At 44.0% G+C, this 20,013-nt stretch overlaps 1 protein-coding gene across 9 annotated transcripts in view; it reads right to left on the minus strand.

Annotated features, from left to right (window-relative positions):
* Positions 1 to 20,013, minus strand: part of cebpg (CCAAT enhancer binding protein gamma) — an 80,955-nt gene that overhangs the window by 21,382 nt on the left and 39,560 nt on the right. For 2 of the 9 annotated variants that reach the window (XM_073070490.1, XM_073070488.1), the window contains exon 2: positions 4,529 to 4,724. The exons of 6 other annotated variants lie outside the window; for them this stretch is intronic. In XM_073070490.1, the coding sequence (XP_072926591.1) occupies positions 4,529 to 4,580 (52 nt within the window). In that variant the 5' untranslated portion in view covers positions 4,581 to 4,724. One more of the 9 variants, XM_073070496.1, reaches the window with a different exon arrangement.

Below are 20,013 nucleotides of genomic sequence, written 5' to 3' on the forward strand. Positions count from 1 at the left end.
ATCCAGTTGGTAGGGAATTATCAGAAACAGCCAAACAAACTGGAACGCTGCCTTTGCAATTCATTTTCATTCCTCACTCTCCTCTCAAAACTTTTCTCTGCCTCCACTCTTTTTATACCCCCATGTCCCTTCACTCATGTGGTCTGGCACTCCATCACCTCAAACTTCACGAAGGTTTAGGTCTAATTCCCCCTCCCAACATTGCTTTCAGAGGCAGGATATGGGTGTATTTGCCATCTTGCCTGCCCTCTCTCTATGTCAGTTTCTGGTGGTTCACCTCTGCCCGATTATAACCCTCTTACTGGGGGACAGCTCTGCTTACCTCCTTTCTAATATGCAACCCCCTGCCCGCCAATGGACTTCACTGTCCCTCACCCACAATACTTCATTTCTCATTGTGATCTGGCACTCATTCTTTTCTATATTCCACAAACATTACTACGGTGACCACCACCCACAGCACTGAGGTGGTGAAGGACACCACAATAAGGAATGCCTTCAACCAACAAGTTACTCGACTGCGTTTCTTGACGGACTTAACCACCTTTGCTTGAAACATAGAACATTACAGCATGGTACAGGGTCTTCGGCTCATGACATGCCAACATTTAACCCTACTTCAAGATAAGTCTAACACTTCCCTCCCAAATAACCTTCCATTTTTCTTTCATCCATGAGCCCATCTATCCCAGAGTCTCTTAAATTCCTCTAATGTATCTGCCTCCAATACCGCTCCTGGCTGAGCATTCCACATACCCGCCATTCTGAGTATAAAGAAAAATACCACTGACATCTCCCCTGTCCTTTCCTCTAATCTCCTTTAAATTATGCCATCTTGTAGTAGCCATCTGCATCCTGAGTAAAAGGTGTTGGCTGAATACCCAGTCTAGGCCTCTTATCTTATACACCTCTCATCCTCCTTGCTCTAAAGAGAAAAGCCCTAGCTTACTTAACTTCTCTTCATAAAACATGCTCTTTAATCCATGCAGCATCCTGGTAAATCTCCTCTGTACTCTCTCTAAAACTTCCACATCCTTTCTATGATGAAGCACCAGAACTGAACCTAATAGCCCAGGTCTGTATTACTTCTTTTGGGTGCCTTTTCACAGTGGCATCTGTAATTAGGAGACACCATTTGTGGTGTAGTAAGTCTTTTATTTTCCAGATTATTTATAATTTTTGCTCTGTAACTCCTTTTGATAAGAGTCTGCCGCCACCGTACTTTTTCTATTCTACATAACTTTGTTAATGTTGAAATCTAAGACTCAGCTTGGTCCTGCCACCGTCCTCCCCTTCTTTAGGCCTCAGTTCCTCACTGGTCTCACTACTACCATCGAGCAGGAGGTACAGGACCCTTAGGTCTCACACCACCAGGTTCAGGATGTTATTATCCTACAACCATCATTGTCCTGAACCAGCATGGATACAGTGCCTATAAAAATATTCACTCCCACTGCAAGTTTTCATGTTTTATTGTTTTACAATATTGAATCACAGTGGATTTACAAACGGTTTGTAATTTGGCTTTTTTGAGACTGCTCAACTGAGAAACACTTTCATGTCAAAAATGCAAACAGATCTCTACAAAATGATCCAAATTGATTACAAATATAAAACACAATAATTCATTGCATAATTACTCAGCCCTTCAAATCAGTATTTAGTAGATGCACCTCTGGCAGCAATTACATCCTCAAGTCTGTGTGAATAGGTTTCTATCAGCTTTGCATATCTGAACACTGAAATTTTTCCCCATTCTTCTTTACAAAACTGCTCAATACAATCTCTGTCAGATTGCATGGGGATCATGAGTGAACAGCCCTTTTCAAATCCAGCCACAAATTCTCTACTGGATTGAGGTCTGGACTCTGACTTGGCCACTCAGTGACATTAACTTTGTTGTTTTTAAGCCATTTTTGTGTAGCTTTGGCTTTATGGTTAGGGTCATTGTCTTGTCTTGCAGGAAAACAAATCTTCTCCCAAGTTGCAGTTCTCTTGCATCAGTTTTTCCTCCAGGATTTCCCTGTATTTTGTTGCATTCATTTTACCCTCCATCTTCACAAGCCTTCCAGGGCCTGCTGCAGTGAAACATACCCACAGCATAATGCAGCCACCAATGAGGTATGTTTTTGATGATGTGCGGTGTTTGGCTTACACCAAACGTAGCATTTAATCTGATGGCCAAAAAGCTCAGTTTTTGTTTCATCAGACCATTCTGCTGACTTCAGGAATTTTCCACCTGCCTTTTGGCAAACTCTAGCCAAGATTTCATGAAAAACTTTTTTCCAACAATGGCTTTCACTTTGCCACTCTCCCATAAAGCACCTGGGCAACAGTTGTATGCACAGTCTCTCCCATCTCAGCCACTGAAGCTTGTAACCCCTCCAGAGTTGTCATAGGTCTCTGGGTGGCCTCCCTCTCTAGTCCCCTTCTTTCACAGTCACACAGTTTTTGAGGACTGTATGCTCAAGGCAGATTTACAGCTGTGCCATATTCTTTCCTTTTCTTGAAACATAGAAAACTTACAGCACAATACAGGCCCTTCGGCCCACAAAGACACGTTGGTTGTTTGTTAGTCTTTGTTATACTTTTTCTTACCATCTATAGTATTTCTTTACTGTCCTGTAAATGCCTGCAAGACAATGAATCTCAAGATTGCATATGGTGACATATATGTACTTTGATAATAAATTTACTTTAACATTGGTCTAAATATCACAAACCCAAGATTAACATCAACCCATCACCACTTCGTTTACTATGGTCACTTCTACCCTTTTTAACCATGGTGCTGCACTGTGAGTCTTTGGCAGAGCACCTGCTTCCTCATCACCAACACCATAAAAACTACCTCAGTGCTGATCTGACAGCCAGCAGTAATCCACCCTGACTATGGCAATGTTTAAACTGACCATGTTCTAGTGAAGCACTTTATCATTTCACAAGTTTAGGAAGGTGTTTCAGGCAGATGGGGCTTCTCAGCCCTGGTTGACAGCTCATCTAGGAGAATGAAAACTCTGAACCTCCACTGCCTTTCAGCAATACCCACTGATGGGGAAAGCTATACAAAAGCTTTCATGACAAAAGCTTTGGGAGTAAACCCTGAGAAAATATCTGGAGCAGGAATCCCATAGGCAGTCCAAGGTTGAGTCTATATCAGTGTCTGCCTCTCCTTTAGAGACATCAGCTGCATGGAGAGGGGAAACCTACTGTATGGGCAACAGCTTGCTCTCCATATCATACTGCCCTATATACATGTACACAGCTAGGATGCAACATTCATGACTGACTGACCAATGGAGTTGTTTAAGTGTAAGTAGCGGTTGTTAGAGATATTCCCCAATTCCACCTCTTCTGACTCCACCTGAAGAGATCTCACAGAATGCAAGACTTTAAAAGTACAAAATTCTGACTATGTTAACTGCACGACAGCATCACTAGCTGAGCACATATGCATCTCTCAGCACCGTTAACACATGCACACTCATACTTTCAATATCACAAGGAATCTGTCTCTTTGGAAAGTAAGGTGGGGAAAATAGTTACAAAATTGGCAAAAAATGAACTCAAAATCTGTGTAAGAAAGATAATTCGCCTCAGCTTGGCTACTGTGTTCTGAGGCAATCTGGCAGAATAGTCCTACTGGAAAGGAGCCACACAACTGAAATGTTGTTCCATGTCCAGACCTGCATACCCAATGACTGCAGAGAAAATGGGAACGTGTGAGAGGAGATCTGTAACATGTACTTCTCAGACATCTTAATCTTATACTTAATCAAAATACACACGACCCTGAGAAATTGTGGATCTAACAACACAACATCATTCTTGCATATTAAGATCTCACCACAAGCGTGCGATTTGTTTCTTAAATACTGTGGCTATAAGAGGTCAATTGCTGACTGACATCCTGAATTTCCAGAGCTTTCCCACCACCTACAAGTCAGAAGCATGACAGAGTACTCTCCACTTGCCCGTGAATACTTTGCTTCAGTATTGACTATGGAAAAGGATCTTAGTGATTGTAGTGATGACTTGCAGCAGCTTGAGCATGTAGATATTAAAAAAGAGGATGTGCTGGAGCTTTTGGAAAGTATCAAGTTGGATAAATCACCGGGACCAGACAAAATGTACCCCAGGCTACTGTGGGAGGCGAGGAAGAAGATTGCTGAGCCTTTGGCGATGATCACTGCATCATCAATGGGGATGGGAGAGGTTCCCGAGGATTGGAGGGTTGCAGATGTTGTTCTTTTATTCAAGAAAGGGAATAGAGATAGCCCAGGAACTTATAGACCAGTGATTCTTACCTCAGTGGTTGGTAAGTTGATGGAGAAAATCCTGAGAGGCAGGATTTATGAACATTTGGAGAGGTATAATATGATTAGGAATAGTCAGCATGGCTTTGTCAAAGGCAGGTCGTGCCTTATGAGCCTGACTGAATTTTTTGAGGATGTGACTAAACACATTGATGAAGGAAGAGCAGCAGGTGTAGTATGTATGGATTTCATCAAGGCATTTGATAAATTACCCCATGCAAGGCTTATTGAGGAAGTAAGGAGGCATAGGATCCAAGGGGACATTGCTTGTGGATCCAGAACTGGCTTGCCCACAGAAGGCAAAGAGTGGTTGTAGACGGGTCACATTTTGCATGGAGGTCAGTCACCAGTGGAGTGCCTCAAGGATCTGTTCTGGGACCCTTACTCTTCGTGATTTGCATAAATGACCTGAAAGAGGAAGCGGAGGGATGGATTAGTAAGTTTGCTGATGACACAACGGTTGGAGGTGTTGTGGACAGTGTGGAGGGCTGTCAGAAGTTACAACGGGACATTGATAGGATGCAAAACTGGGCTGAGAAGCGACAGATGGAGTTCAACCCAGATAAGTGTGAAGCGGTTCATTTTGGTAGGTCAAATATGATGGAAGAATATAGTATTAATGGTAAGACTCTTTGCAGTGTGGAGGATCAGAGGGATCTTGGGGTCCGAGTCCATGGGACACTCAAAGCAGCCGTGCAGGTTGACTCTGTGGTTAGGAATGCGTATGGTGTATTGGCCTTCATCAATCGTGGAATTGAATTTAGGAGCTGAGAGGTAATGTTGCAGCTATAGAGGACCCTGGTCAGACCCCACTTGGAGTACTGTGCTCAGTTCTGATCGCGTCACTACAGGAAGGATGTGGAAACCATAGAAAGGGTGCAGAGGAGATTTACAAGGATGTTTCCTGGATTGCGGAGCATGCCTTATGAGAATAGGTTGAGTGAACTTGGCCTTTTCTCCTTGGAGCAAAGAAGGATGAGATACAAGATGATGAGAGGCATTGATCGTGTGGGATAGTCAGAGGCTTTTTACCAGGGCTGAAATGGTTGCCACAAGAGGACACAGGTTTAAGGTGCTGGGGAGTAGGTACAGAGATGTCAGGGGTAAGTTTTTTACTCAGAGAGTGGTGAGTGCGTGGAATGGGCTGCCGGCAACAGTGGTGGAGGCAGATACGATAGGGTCTTTAAGGAGGCTTTTAGATAGGTACATGGAGCTTAGTAAAATATAGGGCTATAGGTAAGCCTAGTAATTTCTAAGGTAGGGACATGTTCGGTACAACTTTGTGGGCCAAAGAGCCTGCATTGTGCTGTAGGTTTTCTATGTTTCTAAGCACAACAGCATCCAGGGAACACAGTGCTGATGCACCACCCTAAACACTTACTCGTCCACTTCGCAACCCCTCCTCCCACTCCTATCAGTATACCATGGCTGTAACGTATACCACATATAATTTGCAGTGCAGTCACTCAGAAGGCTACTACAGCACCAACTCCCTGACCCATCACTTTACCTCCCAAAAGGTTCAAAGGCAGCAGGGTAATGGAGAACTGCTGATTCTCCTCCAAGTCACATACCTCTCAACTTAGACCATAAGACTCAGGAGCAAAATTAGTCCATTTGGCCCATGGAGTCTGCTCTGCAATTCCATTAAGGCTGATTTATTATCTCTCTTACCCCATTCTCCTGCAACTTTTGACACCCTTACTCATCATCAACCTATCAACCTCTACTTCAAATATACCTTATGACTTGGTCAATAGACAATAGTTGCAGGAGTAGGCCATTCGGCCCTTTGAGCCAGCACCACCATTCAATGTGATCATGGCTGATCATCCACAATCAGTAACCCGTTCCTGCCTTCTCCCCATATCCCTTGACTCCGCTATCTTTAAGAGCTCTATCTAACTCTTTCTTGAAAAGTCTCCACAGATGTCTATGGCAATGAACCCCAGATTCACTGATCACCTTCTAGCTAAAGAAATTCTTTAACTTGGAAATAGCTGGTCACTCATCATCACTAGATCTAAATTATGATATTCCCCACAAGCCTTTTCCAAACAAGGCTTTTCCCACAGGACTGCAGAGGCTTAAGAGTGCCAATAAATATCACTCACAATTGAATAAAACCTGCTCATTCCCAACATCTCAGATCACTTCCTTAAACATACGAACAGTAGGTATTTAATTAGAAAGGGTATCAGAGGTTATGGGGAGAAGGCTGGAGTACAGAGTTCAGAGAGAGAACAGAATTCAGAAGGAGAATAGGGTTAATTAGTAAGGATGTCAAAGGTTACAGGGAGAGGGATAATAAATCAGCCGTGATTGAATGGCAGAGCAGACTTGATGGGTCAACTGGTGTAATTCTGCTCCTATATCTCAGTATTTTTTTTTACAAAATTCCTTTATTACAATTATCAGTGCTATACAATATATACAAGACAGTGACTAACACAATTACTTCACTACAAATAGACAATACACATTAAACCAAAATGTTCCCATCTCTGTCAATGATGGCATTTACACCCCGTGGAGCCCAATGATCCTGGAACGCCTCTAAGGTCGCTGTGGACTGCGCGTGTTCCTTTTCAATATTTACCCGAGCACGAACATACCCTCTAAACATTGCCAGGCAGTTGCCCGGGCAGATCCTCCTGCCACCCATTTCTAAGACCCTTGGATGGCTGTTTTCGCCAGCCCCAGGAGCAAAGAAGAAAGCCCTTAACTCTGAGTGGAGTCATTGGGACACTGTCAGATGGGGGTTTTTTTAGCAGGCTTTCTTGTTTTTACGAGGCCAAATTGCTAGCTCATAGTGAGGGGAAGGAGTGATCTGATGTGGGAGATCTAATTAGCCCTCTCGTGGGGGATGAAAATTCTGGGTTGCTATCAGCCCTTGCGTCCCTGGTGGATAAATGGCAAAGTGCACTGGCAGAGAGTCAAAGTTATTGGTGGCTGAGGACGTTCTTGGAGTGACGCCCAACCCGATGGGCAGGAGGAGGAATATGAGACTTGGGCGGAGCAGACCTCTCAGATGCTGGATGAGTGGCAGTGCTCTGATAACTGAAAAATCAGCAACTGGTAGAAAGTCTAAGGCTACATCCACACTAGACCGGAGAATTTTGAAAACACCGGTTTCGCGTAAAATCGATAGGCGTCTACACTACGCATTTTAAAAAAATATCCCTATCCACATTGAAATGGAAATTTCAGTGAATCTCCTCCTCCTGCGCATGTGCAGGACACATCTACCGAAAACAAGCGACATGTTCGGTGTCGAATCTCGCCGTAAAAGTGCGCATTTGTGTAGTTACAGACTAGAAAAACTTAAAACGACTGACAGCTGTTGGCTTTAGCGCAGGAGAACTTAAAAGTAAAAAAAAACAAATACTGGAGCATACAGGGGCAACCGACAGGGAGTTCATGGACAGACTGACCCGGCTGACGACGAACATTGAAAAACTGACTAACTCTGTTGCATTAATAAAGCACCTTGTTAAATGTATAAAACATGTCTGCATCAGTGTTATCTTGTATTTCCATACAAAGTTACATTAGGCTGTTACACATCTACTGTCAGAGAAGTACTTGCATAAATAGGTAAACCACCTTCATACGAGCAAGGACTTATTTATTCAGTAAGTTATGGGTCAAAGTATTTGGTGAGTACATTTCTAACTCTTCTGGCATCAGTTTTGTTGCTGTTTGTTCTGAAATTGTTAGGTTGTGTTCAAGAAAACAATGAAATAGCACGCTGCCGTCTGATAGCGTTTTCAGAAGTCTCCGGTTACCCCATCCACACTGATCTGGCCAATCCAGTGTTTTCAAAAATACAGACTTTGGAGAGCGTTTCTGAAAAGCTCCGGTTTCAGAGGACAAAAACGCTGATTTAGTGTGGACAAAGAGTAAAAACAAAGAGAAAAAGCTTCGGTTACAGATTTATCCAGTGTAGTGTGGACGTAGCCTAAAAGGTCCGGCTGCTGAAGTAGTGAGGTCCTTAAAGGCTGAGAACCCCTCAGTTACCTCTGCAGGCTACATACAAGCACTAGAAAACGTTTTTGGCATGACAGCCCAATATGGTGTATGTTTCAGGAGAAGGGGGAGAAACCCTCTGCATACATTTTTTGGCTAGAGAGACAGATGCATTGTTTGTGACATACAGGGGCCATCCAAATGGCTGAGGTGAATCCATTAAGGATGGTCCAAGTGACAATCCTTATACACAGTCACATGACATGATCGCTTTCAGCCTCCGAATGTCTTGTAAGATACGCCCTCATCCCTCGTTTGTTGAGCTGATCAGAGAAGTAAGAGAAGAGAAAATATGTTAGAAGTACCGGAGGCCTCCGTCAGTGCACAGTCCTTGGCAGTAGCCTCTGTTGCTGAAGTGACCCCTGATGTCCCACAAACAGGGATGATACAGGAGTTCATGGCAGACTTTAGAGCTGAGGTATCTCGGTTGTTATCAGTGGTGCTGCCACCAAGCATGACAAAGATGACAGGGAGCCGGACCCACTGATGAGGCATATTAAGCAGAGGTCTGCTATTGAACGGGGTCCCTTGAAAAGGGGAATGGCTAGTATTGTCTGTGGTGGAGGGGGAAACATGTGAAGGACAGGGAAACCTTCGGAAAGTGAGCCTACAGTCACATAAACAGAAGGGGAAGTTGGAAACTTTGGAGAGACCCAGCGAGGAAATGGCATGGCATCTGAGGGGGAACATGTTCTAATCAATGTATCAAGGAAAACACTAAAGTGAAAAACCCTACTCCTGAAGGCTTAGAGGGGCCAAGCTCCAGTATATCCTTATGGACCAAGGGTATTTATGCTGGAGCCATACTTGACACAGTTGTCAGGTTACTTTGCTGTACAGATCCTTCTACAAGCGATATTTGATGCACTTACCATTGACACCACTCAGTGGTGTCCTCATAACCCTACAGCTCTGGGGCCTTAGTATTGATGACTACCCGTATGATGGTTACTTGTCTTTGAAGCTGGAGTTTTCAAAGGCAGATATAGGAGTAGCTGTGGTCCTTGGTTTGTCCAGATCCGGTCAAGAAGGGTGAAGCTTCAATTCTTGTGGGAACAAATACTCCTAGTGTGACGATGCTAGTGGGTGCTTGCAAGGAGAAAGTTGGAGAGACCTTTCAGAAAACATTGTCCATTCACCATGTTCAGAGCTGCTTTTGAGGAAGTATGCACCTGTCCTAGGCTGGATGGTGAGCACAAAGGTGGAACTGTGTGGTACACCCAGTCCAAACCCATCATGTTATGCCCTCGGGAATGCTTGATGCCAAGGCCTCCTGGTGATGCTCTGGAAGACCATGAACTGGAGTCACACTTATCTACTGGGGTACTGGTGAGGCTCGACCTGCAGAAGACATCAGTTGTACAGGTCAACAGGATGACACTGATTGCCAGGAACACCTCGGCGAGGGAGGTCACTCTCAGGCGGGGAATGCCGATGGAACAGCTTTATCCAGAGACTATAATGTCTAGTTTTCTGGTGAGACAAACAGGAGAGAAACCCTCTCCTGGAAAAGAAATGTTGACAGCCAATCATTTAACTTTGGTGACTCCCCGGTACTTAAAGTTTGGAAGAGGTGATTGACAAAGAAGCTGTCCTTTCTACTGATGAGGTTGATGTGGGTTGTTCCAAGAGTACTCACCACACCATCCAAGTGACAGAGGACACCCCTTTCAGAGAAAGATCTTGGCGACTGGCACCTGCTGAGGTGAAGAATGTTCAGCAGCATCTGTGGAAGCTGGAATTATCACTTTGAGTCCACGAGTCCCTAAGCATCCCCCATAGAGATAGTGAGGAAGAAGAAGGGTAAGGTACAAATGTGTTGACTTTCGGACTCTGAATCAAAGCATAGTCCCTGACCAGTATATTATTCTGAGGACCAAGGACGCACTGGCCTGCCTGAGTGGAGTGAAGTGGTTTGGTGGACTGGACCTAAGGAGTGGGTAATATCAGATACCCATGAGTGAGGCTGACAAAGAGAAGACGACATTCATATGTCCACTGGGACTCTTTCAGTTTGAAAAGATGCCCCAGGGCATATCGGGAGCCCCAATGACTTCCCAGCATGTCATGGAGAAGACTGTTGGGGATATGAACTTGCTTGAGGTGTTGGTGTACCTGGATGATTTCAATGTTCGGGTCCACCTTGGAGGAACACGAAGTGAGACTACTGAAGGTGCTGGGCTGCCTGAAAGCTCAAGGGTTAGAAGTTTCCCTGGACAAGTGCCAGTTCTACAAGAAGTCTGTCAATTATGTTGGGCACATAATCTCATGGGATGGAGTAGCTATGGATCCATCTAAGATAGAGGTGGTGACCACATGGCCAAGGCCCCAGCCTGTGAGTACCCTGCACTCGTTCCTTGCATTCTGTGGGTACTATTGGAGGTTCGTGAAGGACTACTCTAAAGTGAGTCACCCTTTAAATCAGCTTCTGTGCAGTTACCATCCCTTGGGGACAAAAGAAAGGACGACAAAAGGAGAGGATGGCAAAGATTATTTTAGCCCTTCAGAGCCTTTTGGAGCAAGATGGATTGCAAAATGTGAAGATGCCTTTCAGTTGCTGAAGGAGCTACTGATAAAAGTGCCTGTGTTGGTTTTTGCAGACCCCTGATTTCCGTATATATTGCATACAGATGCCAGCGGAGGGGGCTTAGGGGTGTTCTGTATCAGGATCAGGGCACAGGGTTGAGACATATCACTTTTGTCAGCTGGAGTCTGTCACCATCCAAGCCAAACAACCCCACACACAAATTGGAGTTCCTGGCATTGAAGGGGGGTGTGGTGGAAAAGTTAAGTGACTATCTATATGGTGCCAAGTTTGAGGTGAGGGCGGTCAACAATCCCCTAACTTATATCCTGACCTCGGTGAAATTGGATGCCATAGGCCATCGTTGGTAGGTGGCGTTGTCTGCCTATGATTTCAGCCTGAAAAACTAGCCAGGGAGCCGGAACATAGATGCAGATGATTTGTCCCAACATGCACATGAAAGGCTAGAAATGAACGGAGAGTGGTAGAGCGTTTCTGCACCTGGAGTTAAAGTAATGTGTCAGTTTTCCATCATGGGGAGGCAAGGCAAGGGCAGAATCGAGTGGTGGATCATTTGGGAGTTTCTGGTTATGCCATTCCACAAGCTTACTGCAACCTGACCGCAGAGAATACAAAGCAGTTGCCCAAGTTGAGTCCTGGGGAAGTGGCTGCCACTCAGTGAAATGACCCTTGTATCGGTACCATTTGGTCAGCTGTTGCAGAAGGAGACATAGGCAAAGGTGAAAAGATGAAACTCTACTGCGAGAGAATGGAACAAACTGGAGTTGAGGAACCAGATTCTATACCGAGTCACGTCTCCTCCAGGCAGGCCTCAGCATTCCCAGTTGGTTCTGCCTGAGAAGTATCGCAGGATTGTGTTGAAGTCCCTTCATAATGATTGGAGTCCCTTCATTTAGGGCAGGGGTAGGCAACCTTAAGCACAAATGATTTTCAAGCATGCATTATTCATTAATTCGAGGTAAAATATAACTCGATGTATTTAAATGGATAATTCCCATATTTCAAGCTTTTTATGGCATTTATCTGGCCCACCATTCGATTATTAATACGCAATCCGGCCCACAGAGGCAAAAAGGTTGTCGACCTCTGACTTAAGAGTTAACAAGACCTATAGATTGGTCAGAGATACTGGTTCCAAATGAAGCCTGAGGTCAGAGTACTGCAAGTCAAGCATTCAAAGGAAGATGCTGCATACGAAGGCCTTTCCTTTATCCCATTTGCAGAGTGCAGGGCCACTTGATCTGGTATGCATGGATTTCCTCTCCATGAAGCCCAGTTCCAGCAACAGGGCAAATGGCTTGGTTATTACTGATGGCTACACCAGATATGCTCAAGCCTTCTCTACAAAGGATCAGAGGGCAGCCACTGTGGTCAAAGTGTAATAGGGTAAGTATTTCATTCATTATGATCTTCCCAGACCGATACATAGCGATCAGGGAAGGGGTTTTGAGAGTAGGCTCATACATGAGTTACTGAGCATGCTTGGAGTCAAGGACGACGACTTATCACCTTCAGGCTAATCCCCAGCCCAAGACATTGCTAGACATGCTCGGAACCCTGGAGCTCAGCAAGAACAAAAAATGGAATTAGCATGTTGAGAAAAGTGTCCACTGCTACAACTGTACAACACAATGAAGCTACTGGATATTCGCCATATTACTTGCTGTTTGGCCGTGAAGCGAGATTGCCTGTAGACCGCTGTTTTGGGACTGGTGGGGAAGATTTGCCACAGAAGACCTATCTGAAGTATGTGCCTGACATGAGGAAGGAATTGCAAAAGGCTTATGAACTAGCAGAGGTCTCTGCTACCAAGCAGAATCAAGGAAATAAAAAGAGGAGAAATGATCAAAAGATCACCCAACTGATGCCTGGAGACAGTTCTCATAAAGAATTTGGGGCTACCAGTGAAGCATAAGTTGGCCGACCACTGGGTGGCTACACCCACTGGTTTTCTGGGTGAAACCAGAGGATTTGAATAGACCTGTCAAGATTCTCCATCAGAACCACCTTCTACCTCTGGGACAAGCAGTGCGTGTTAACCCAGAGACTGACGTGGACCGTGCACTTAGTAAGAGGACTCTGTGGCGATGTGGGAGAGCAGAAGGACATGCAGTGGAATGGCCTGGAAGAGACTTAACCAGTAAATGTAGGATGGACTCAAGAGAATGAGGAAATGGGAGTATGGTATATGCTACTCTATGCAAACTCCCGAATAACTGACGATGGGATTCCCAAACCTCCTCACTCTGATGCCTTAACAAGGCTGATTTAATTTTTTGAGGATGTGACTAAACATGTTGATGAAGGTAGAGCAGTAGATGTAGTGTTTATGGATTTCAGCAAGAGATTTGATAAGGTACCCCCATGCAAGGGTTATTGAGAAAGTAAGGAGGTATGGGATCCAATGGGACCTTGATTTGTGGATCCAGAATAGGCTTGCCCACAGAAGGTAAAGAGTGGTTGTAGACAGGTCATATTCTGCATGGAGGTCGGTGACCAGTGGTGTGCCTCAGAGATCTGTTCTGGGACCCCTTCTCTTCATGATTTTTATAAATGACCTGGATGAGGAAGTGGAAGGATGGGTTAGTAAATTTGCTGATGACACAAAGGCTGGGGGTGATGTGGATAGTGTGGAGCCCTGTCAGAGGTTACATCAGGACATTGATAGGATGCAAAACCGGGCTAAGAAGTGGCAGATGGAGTTCAACCCAGATTAAGTGTGAGGTGGTTCATTTTGGTAGGTCAAATATGATGGCAGAATATAGAATTAATGCTAATACTCTTGGCAGTGTGGAAGAGCAGTGGGATCTTGAGGTCTGAGTCCATAGGATGTTCAAAGCTGCTGCACAGGTTGACTCTGCGGTTAAGAAGGCGTACGGTGATTGGCCTTCATCAATCGTGGGATTGAGTTTAAGAGCCAAGAGGTAATGTTGCAGCTATATAGGACCCTGGTCAGACCCCACTTGGAGTACTGTGCTCAATTCTGGTCACCATACTACAGGAAGGATCTGGAAGCCATAGAAAGGGTGCAGAGGAGATTTACAAGGATGTTGCCTGGATTGGGGTGCATGCCTTATGAGAATAGGTTGAGTGAACTCGGCCTTTTCTCCTTGGAGAATGAGAGGTGACTTGATAGAGGTGTATAAGATGATGAGAGGCACTGAACAAGTGGATAGTCAGAAGCTTTTTCCCAGGGCTGAAATGGCTAACACAAGAGGACACAATTTTAAGGTGATTAGAAGTAGGTACAGAGAAGCTGTCAGGGGTAAGTATTTTGTTGTTTTTTTTTTACGCTGAGAGTGGTGAGTGTGTGGAATAGGCAGCCGGTGACGATGGTGGATGTGGATATGATAAGGTCTTTTAAGAGTCTCCTGGATATGTACATGGAGCTTAGTAAAATAGAGGGCTATGGGTAACCCTAGGTAATTTCTAAAGTACGTACATGTTTGGCACAGCATTGTAGGCCAAAGAGCCTGTATTGTACTGTAGGTTTTCTATATATTTATGTTTCTATGATGTGATGAAACTGGGGGACAGAGAATAGCAGTGGACAGGCAGGTTTGTGGCTGGACAAAGAAAAGGAGACTGGGCTCTAAAGTAACTGGGAATGAAGCTGATCTCAGCCAAGTGACAGGGTTACCTGAGCAGCCAAAGGCATAAGTAATGGACAGGGAAAGGCCTCTCCATGTAGAGAGGAAAAATCCTAGAAAGTGTCCGAAACTGAGAAGGAGATGATGGGATAAGGAGGTCTCAAAGAGTCAGGAACCATATTACACCAAGGGAACAGAGTATTGTGCCTGTTTCACCAGTGATATATGTCACTACCATTTTACAAATGGGTCAGAGATTCTGACATCATGAAATTCATTTGAAAACTGTCATTAATGAAGAGTTGATGAATTATTTCAAGTCATGAGGATATGACTATTTTGGTGGGGGTGGAGGTGGCGGGCAAGTGTAATACCCCGGGTAAAGGTTTTACTTCTAATGTTGAGAGTATTTCATGTAATGGTCTTTTTGTAGAAGCAGTGTTTGGGTTACTGTTAGAAATAAGGGATGCTTAGGAAGGTGGGCCATCTAATCAGGAGAGTGGAACGGGGAGAAGGCTGGGGAAGCGGTTTTGTGACTGACACTAATGATGAGTCTTTGTTCAGCGAGAGATGAAGAGAGAAGGCGCTAGAGAGAACTGGTCATAGGATTCGATCCGGTGGGGATCGATGGAGCCCAGGTGCGGTGGTCTGCTGAGGACAGGTGAATAAGATTTGAGCTCCAATCTGCGTACATTTGACTGTTTAAATATAATGGGCCCTTTTGTTTTATTTTCTTTACTAACTCTTTGGATAAGTTTAGCATTCACAAATATACTTCTTTATAATCGTATAAAGTTGTGTGCCTCAGGGATCTGTTCTGGGACCTCTACTCTTTGCGATTTTTATAAATGACCTGGATGAGGAAGTGGAGGCATTGATTGTGTGGATAGTCAGGGGCTTTTCACCAGGGCTGAAATGGCTAGCATGAGAGGGCATAGTTTTAAGTGCTTGGAACGGGAGATGTCAGGGGTAATTTTTTTTATATAAACGCAGAGTGGTGAGTGTGTGGAATGGGCTGCCGGAGATGGTGGTGGAGGCAGAAACAATAGGGTCTTTTAAGAGACTCCTGGATGGCTACATGGAGCTTAGAAAAATAGAGGGCTATGGGTAAAGCCTAGGTATTTCTAAGGTAGGGACATGTTCAGCACAGCTTTGTGGGCTGAACGGCCTGTATTGTGCTGTAAGTTTTCTATGTTTCTATGTATCTAGAGTGTGATCTGTTATTTCATGCTGACTGGCTATTATAGGGCAGTAAATTACACAGCATTCACACAAACCGTGGTTTGGGTGGTCAAGACATCCCAATCGCATGGTTTTGGCGGAACCAAAGTCGCATACACCTTAGACGTACGAAGCCAGATTGTCACCTCAGAATTCAATGGCTGTTAGCGAGGAGTGAACGAGCCATACTTCCAGAGACAGTAAAAGGGGATAATAAATCAGCCACAACTGAATGGCAGAGCAGAGTTGATGGGTCAAATGACTTAATTTTGCTCCAATATCCTGTGTACACATGATCTTACTGCCATAGATTTCTGTAAATGTACTTTGGGACGTTTCCCTATGTATGGCTCCACACAGGCTGTTAGTGTTATATGAAACATGGCGACTCTGAACAGTGGGAAGCTATGGGAATATGCCACTTGTAAAGGTCAAGCTCTTTATCCTCGCGCTATGTTACAGCGCCGCCGATCAGCAAAGCTCCAATATCAAATGAACAGATGGAAAACAGCAAGATACGGATAGGATCAGACATGTCAAATGTCATGATCAAATCAGTGCCCACTTGCAACAGCAAAGTCTGCAAAGGCTTTCCAAATGCCATACTGACCACTTACATTTTGCAAATTATCTGATGTCAGTTTGAATTATGGACTCTAGATGACAAGTTGGTTACTAGAAGTTGGACCCTATGTTCAGATTTTCTTTAAAAATTTAAATACAGCAGTAATTTAAATGTACAAGTATCTCTACTGAACACATTAGATTCAAGATTATTATTTGTCATGTGTACATCAAAACATAGTGAAATGTATCGCTTGCATTAGCAACCAAAACATCCTGAGGATGTGCTGGGGGCAGTCCAGATTATGACTATGACTTTACAGATAATTATTTGAAAGTTTTGCTTCATTTACAAAATGCCCCATTCGATGGGAGGGAGGACATCTATTAGTCAGGGTCGACCATGGATGTTGCCTCCCAGCTGTCTGCATTGTTAGTGCAGTGCTGTTACTCAAGACACAAGGCACTACAATATGGGGAGCAAGCTGTTGCCCATGCAGCAGGCTCCCTCTTTCCACAGCTGATGAATCTAAAGGAACGGCTGAGACTGATACAGATTGGCACCAGTGGTGTCACAAGAGTTGCCAGTCAGTGTTCAACTCAACACAGGACAGCTTTAGGAACCAGCTCAGGATTTTTCCCTCAAAGTTAACTCACATAAGTGGTCAGGACAGGCAGGAAGACATAATCAGTGGTGTGGCTATGTTGGTAAGAGATGGAGTTAAATCTTTAGAAAGAGGTGACATAGGGTCAGAGAATGTCTCATCTCTGTGGGTGGAGTTAAGAAAGTGCAAGGGTAAAAAAAACACCATTATGGGAATCATATATAAGCCTCCAAATAGTAGCCAGAATGTGAGGCTGAGATTGCAAAGGGAGCTGGAAAGGGCATGTAATGAGGGTAATATCGTAATTGTAGTGGGTGACTTCAATATGCAAGGGGATTGGGAAAATCAGGTTGGTGTCAGATCACAATTTGTTGAATGCCCACAAGAGGGCTTTTTAAGGCAGCTTGCATTTAAGCCTACGAGGGGAAAGACCATCTTAGACTGGGCATTGTGTAATAACCCAGATCTTATTAGGGAGCTTAATGTAAAGGAACCATTAGGAGACAGTGATCATACTACAATTTGAGAGAGAGAGGCACAAGTCACATACATCAGTATCGCACTGGAATAAAGGGAATTACAGAGGCATGAGAGAGAAGCTTTCCCAGGTGCATTGGAGGGGGATACTGGCAGGGATGATGGCAGAACAGAGGTGGAATCTTGGCTGACAGGGAAGTTGAAGACTGCATAAAGCAAAGGAAAGGGCATATAAGGTAGCAAAAGTGAGTGGGAAGTTGGTTGACTGGTAAGCTTTTAAAATCCAACAAAAGGCAACTAAAAAAAAAACTTTCAGGGAAAGACGAAATATGAGGTCAAACTAGCCAATAACATAAAGCAGGATACTAAAAGTTTTTTTGTTATATAATGAATAAAAGGCAGGTGAGAGGTGATATTGGACCACTGGAAGGATGCTGGTGAGGTAGTAATGGGGACAAAGAAATGGCAGATTAACCTAATAAGTACTCTGCTTCAGTCTTTACTGTGGAAGACTCTAGCTACATGCTAGAGGTCCTTGAGTGTCAGGGAGCAGGAGTGAGTGCCTTTGTTATTACAAAAGAAAAAGTAATAACAAACTGAAAGGTCTTAAGGTGGATAAGTCACCTGGACCAGATGGACAACATCCCAGAGTCCTGAGAGAGGTTGCTGAAGAGATAACAGATGCATTGGTCATGCTCTTTCAAGAATCACTTGATTCTGGCATGGTCCCAGAGGACTGGAAGATTGCAAATGTCTCTCCACTCTTGAACGGAGGAAGACAAAAGAAAGGAAATTATAGGCCAGTTAGCCTAACTTCAGTGGTTGGGAAAGTGTTGGAGTCTGTTATTAAGATGAGGCTTCGAGGTACTTGGACACTAAGTCAATAAGTCAAAATCAGCATGTAAAGGGAAATCCTGCCTGACAAATCTGTTAGAATTCTTTGAGGAAATAACAAGCAAGGTGGACCAAGGAGAGGCAGTAGATGTCAGTTACTTGGATTTTCAAAAGGCATTTGATAAGGCACCAAACATAAGGCTGCTTAACAAGATAAAATTCAGATTCAGATTCAGTTAATTGTCATTTAGAAACCACAAATGCAATGCAGTTAAAAAATGAGACAACGTTCCTCCAGAATGATAACATAAAAGCACATGACAAAACAGACTACACCAGAAAATCCACATAATGTGGATCCAGAAAATCCTATGGTGCTACAGGAAAGATACTGGCACGGATAGTGGAATAGCTGACAGGCAGGAGGCAGCGAGTGGGAATAAAGGGAGCTTTTCTGGTTGGCTGCCAGTGACTGCTGGTGTTCCTCAGGGGTCAGTATTGAAACTGTTACTTTTCACATTGTTGGTCAATGATTTAGATAATTAAATTGATAGCTTTGCGGCAAAGTTTGCGAATGATATGAAGATAGGTGGAGTGATAGGTAGTGCTGAGGAAGCAATACAATTGCAACAGGACTTAGACAAATTGGAAGAACGGACAAAAAAGTGGCAGATGCATACAGTGTAGGGAAATGTATGATAATACATTTTGGTAAAAGGAATAATAGTGCAGACTATTATCTAAATGATGAGAAAATTTAAACATTAGCGGTGCAAAGGGACTTAGGAGACCTCGTGCAAGACTCCCAGAAGGTTGAGCCTGTGGTTAAGAAGGCAATTGCAATGTTGCCATTTATTTCAAGGGGAATAACATATAAAAACAAGGAGATAATGCTGAGGCTTTATAAGACACTAGTCAGGCTACACTTGGGAGTATTGACAACAGTTTTGGGCCCCATATCTCAGAAAGGATGTGTTGTCTTTGGAGAGAGTCCAGAGGAGGTACATGAAGATGATTCCGGGAATGAAGGCGTTAACCTATAAGCATTTGACAGCTTTGGGCCTGTACTCAAAGAATTAGAAGAATACAGGGGGATCTCATTGAAACTTACTGAATGTTGAAAGGACTAGACAGGGTCTAGTGGAGTGGATGCTTCTTCCTATGGTGGGGATATCCAGAACTAGAGGGCACAGCCTCAAAATTGAGGGGCAACCTTTTAGGCAGTGGACAATTCAATGGCTAATGGCTAGAGGTAATTCTAAGAGCATCCACACTCAGTGATAACCAGAGGCAGAGGAGATTGCCTAAGGCTGAAGCATTTACAGCCATATTCAGCCTGAAGTGGATGGTTTGCCTTGGTTCACTGCTGAGATCTTTATCATCAGTCTTCAGCTAATGCAATTCATTCATGCTATCAAAAGACAGCTGAATGGGTTGGATACAGCAAGTGTTATACAGAACCAGACAAAATCCTGGCTGTTGTACTTAAGGTTTGCTGTCCCATACACTACAACTTTGGCATCTAAGTGATAATGTATATTTGGCACTATAGTGTAGCAGTTCAATTCCTGTCGCTGTCCATAAGAGTTTTTATTATCTACCATGACCACATGGGTTTCCTCTGGATGCTCCAGGTTCCTCCCACTTTCCAAACACGTGTTGGTTAGGGTTACTAAGTTGTGGGCCTGTTACTTTGGTACTGGAAACATGTCAACACTGTGGGCTGCCCCCACCTTATCCCATGACTGTGTTGGCCATTGACACAAAGTATTTCACTGTACGTGACAAATAAAGCGAATATTATCTTATATGCAGATAGTTGACAACATACA

This window comes from Hemitrygon akajei, chromosome 17 (genome assembly GCF_048418815.1).
Source record: "Hemitrygon akajei chromosome 17, sHemAka1.3, whole genome shotgun sequence".
In the NCBI taxonomy this organism is placed as follows: Eukaryota; Metazoa; Chordata; class Chondrichthyes; order Myliobatiformes; family Dasyatidae; genus Hemitrygon; species Hemitrygon akajei.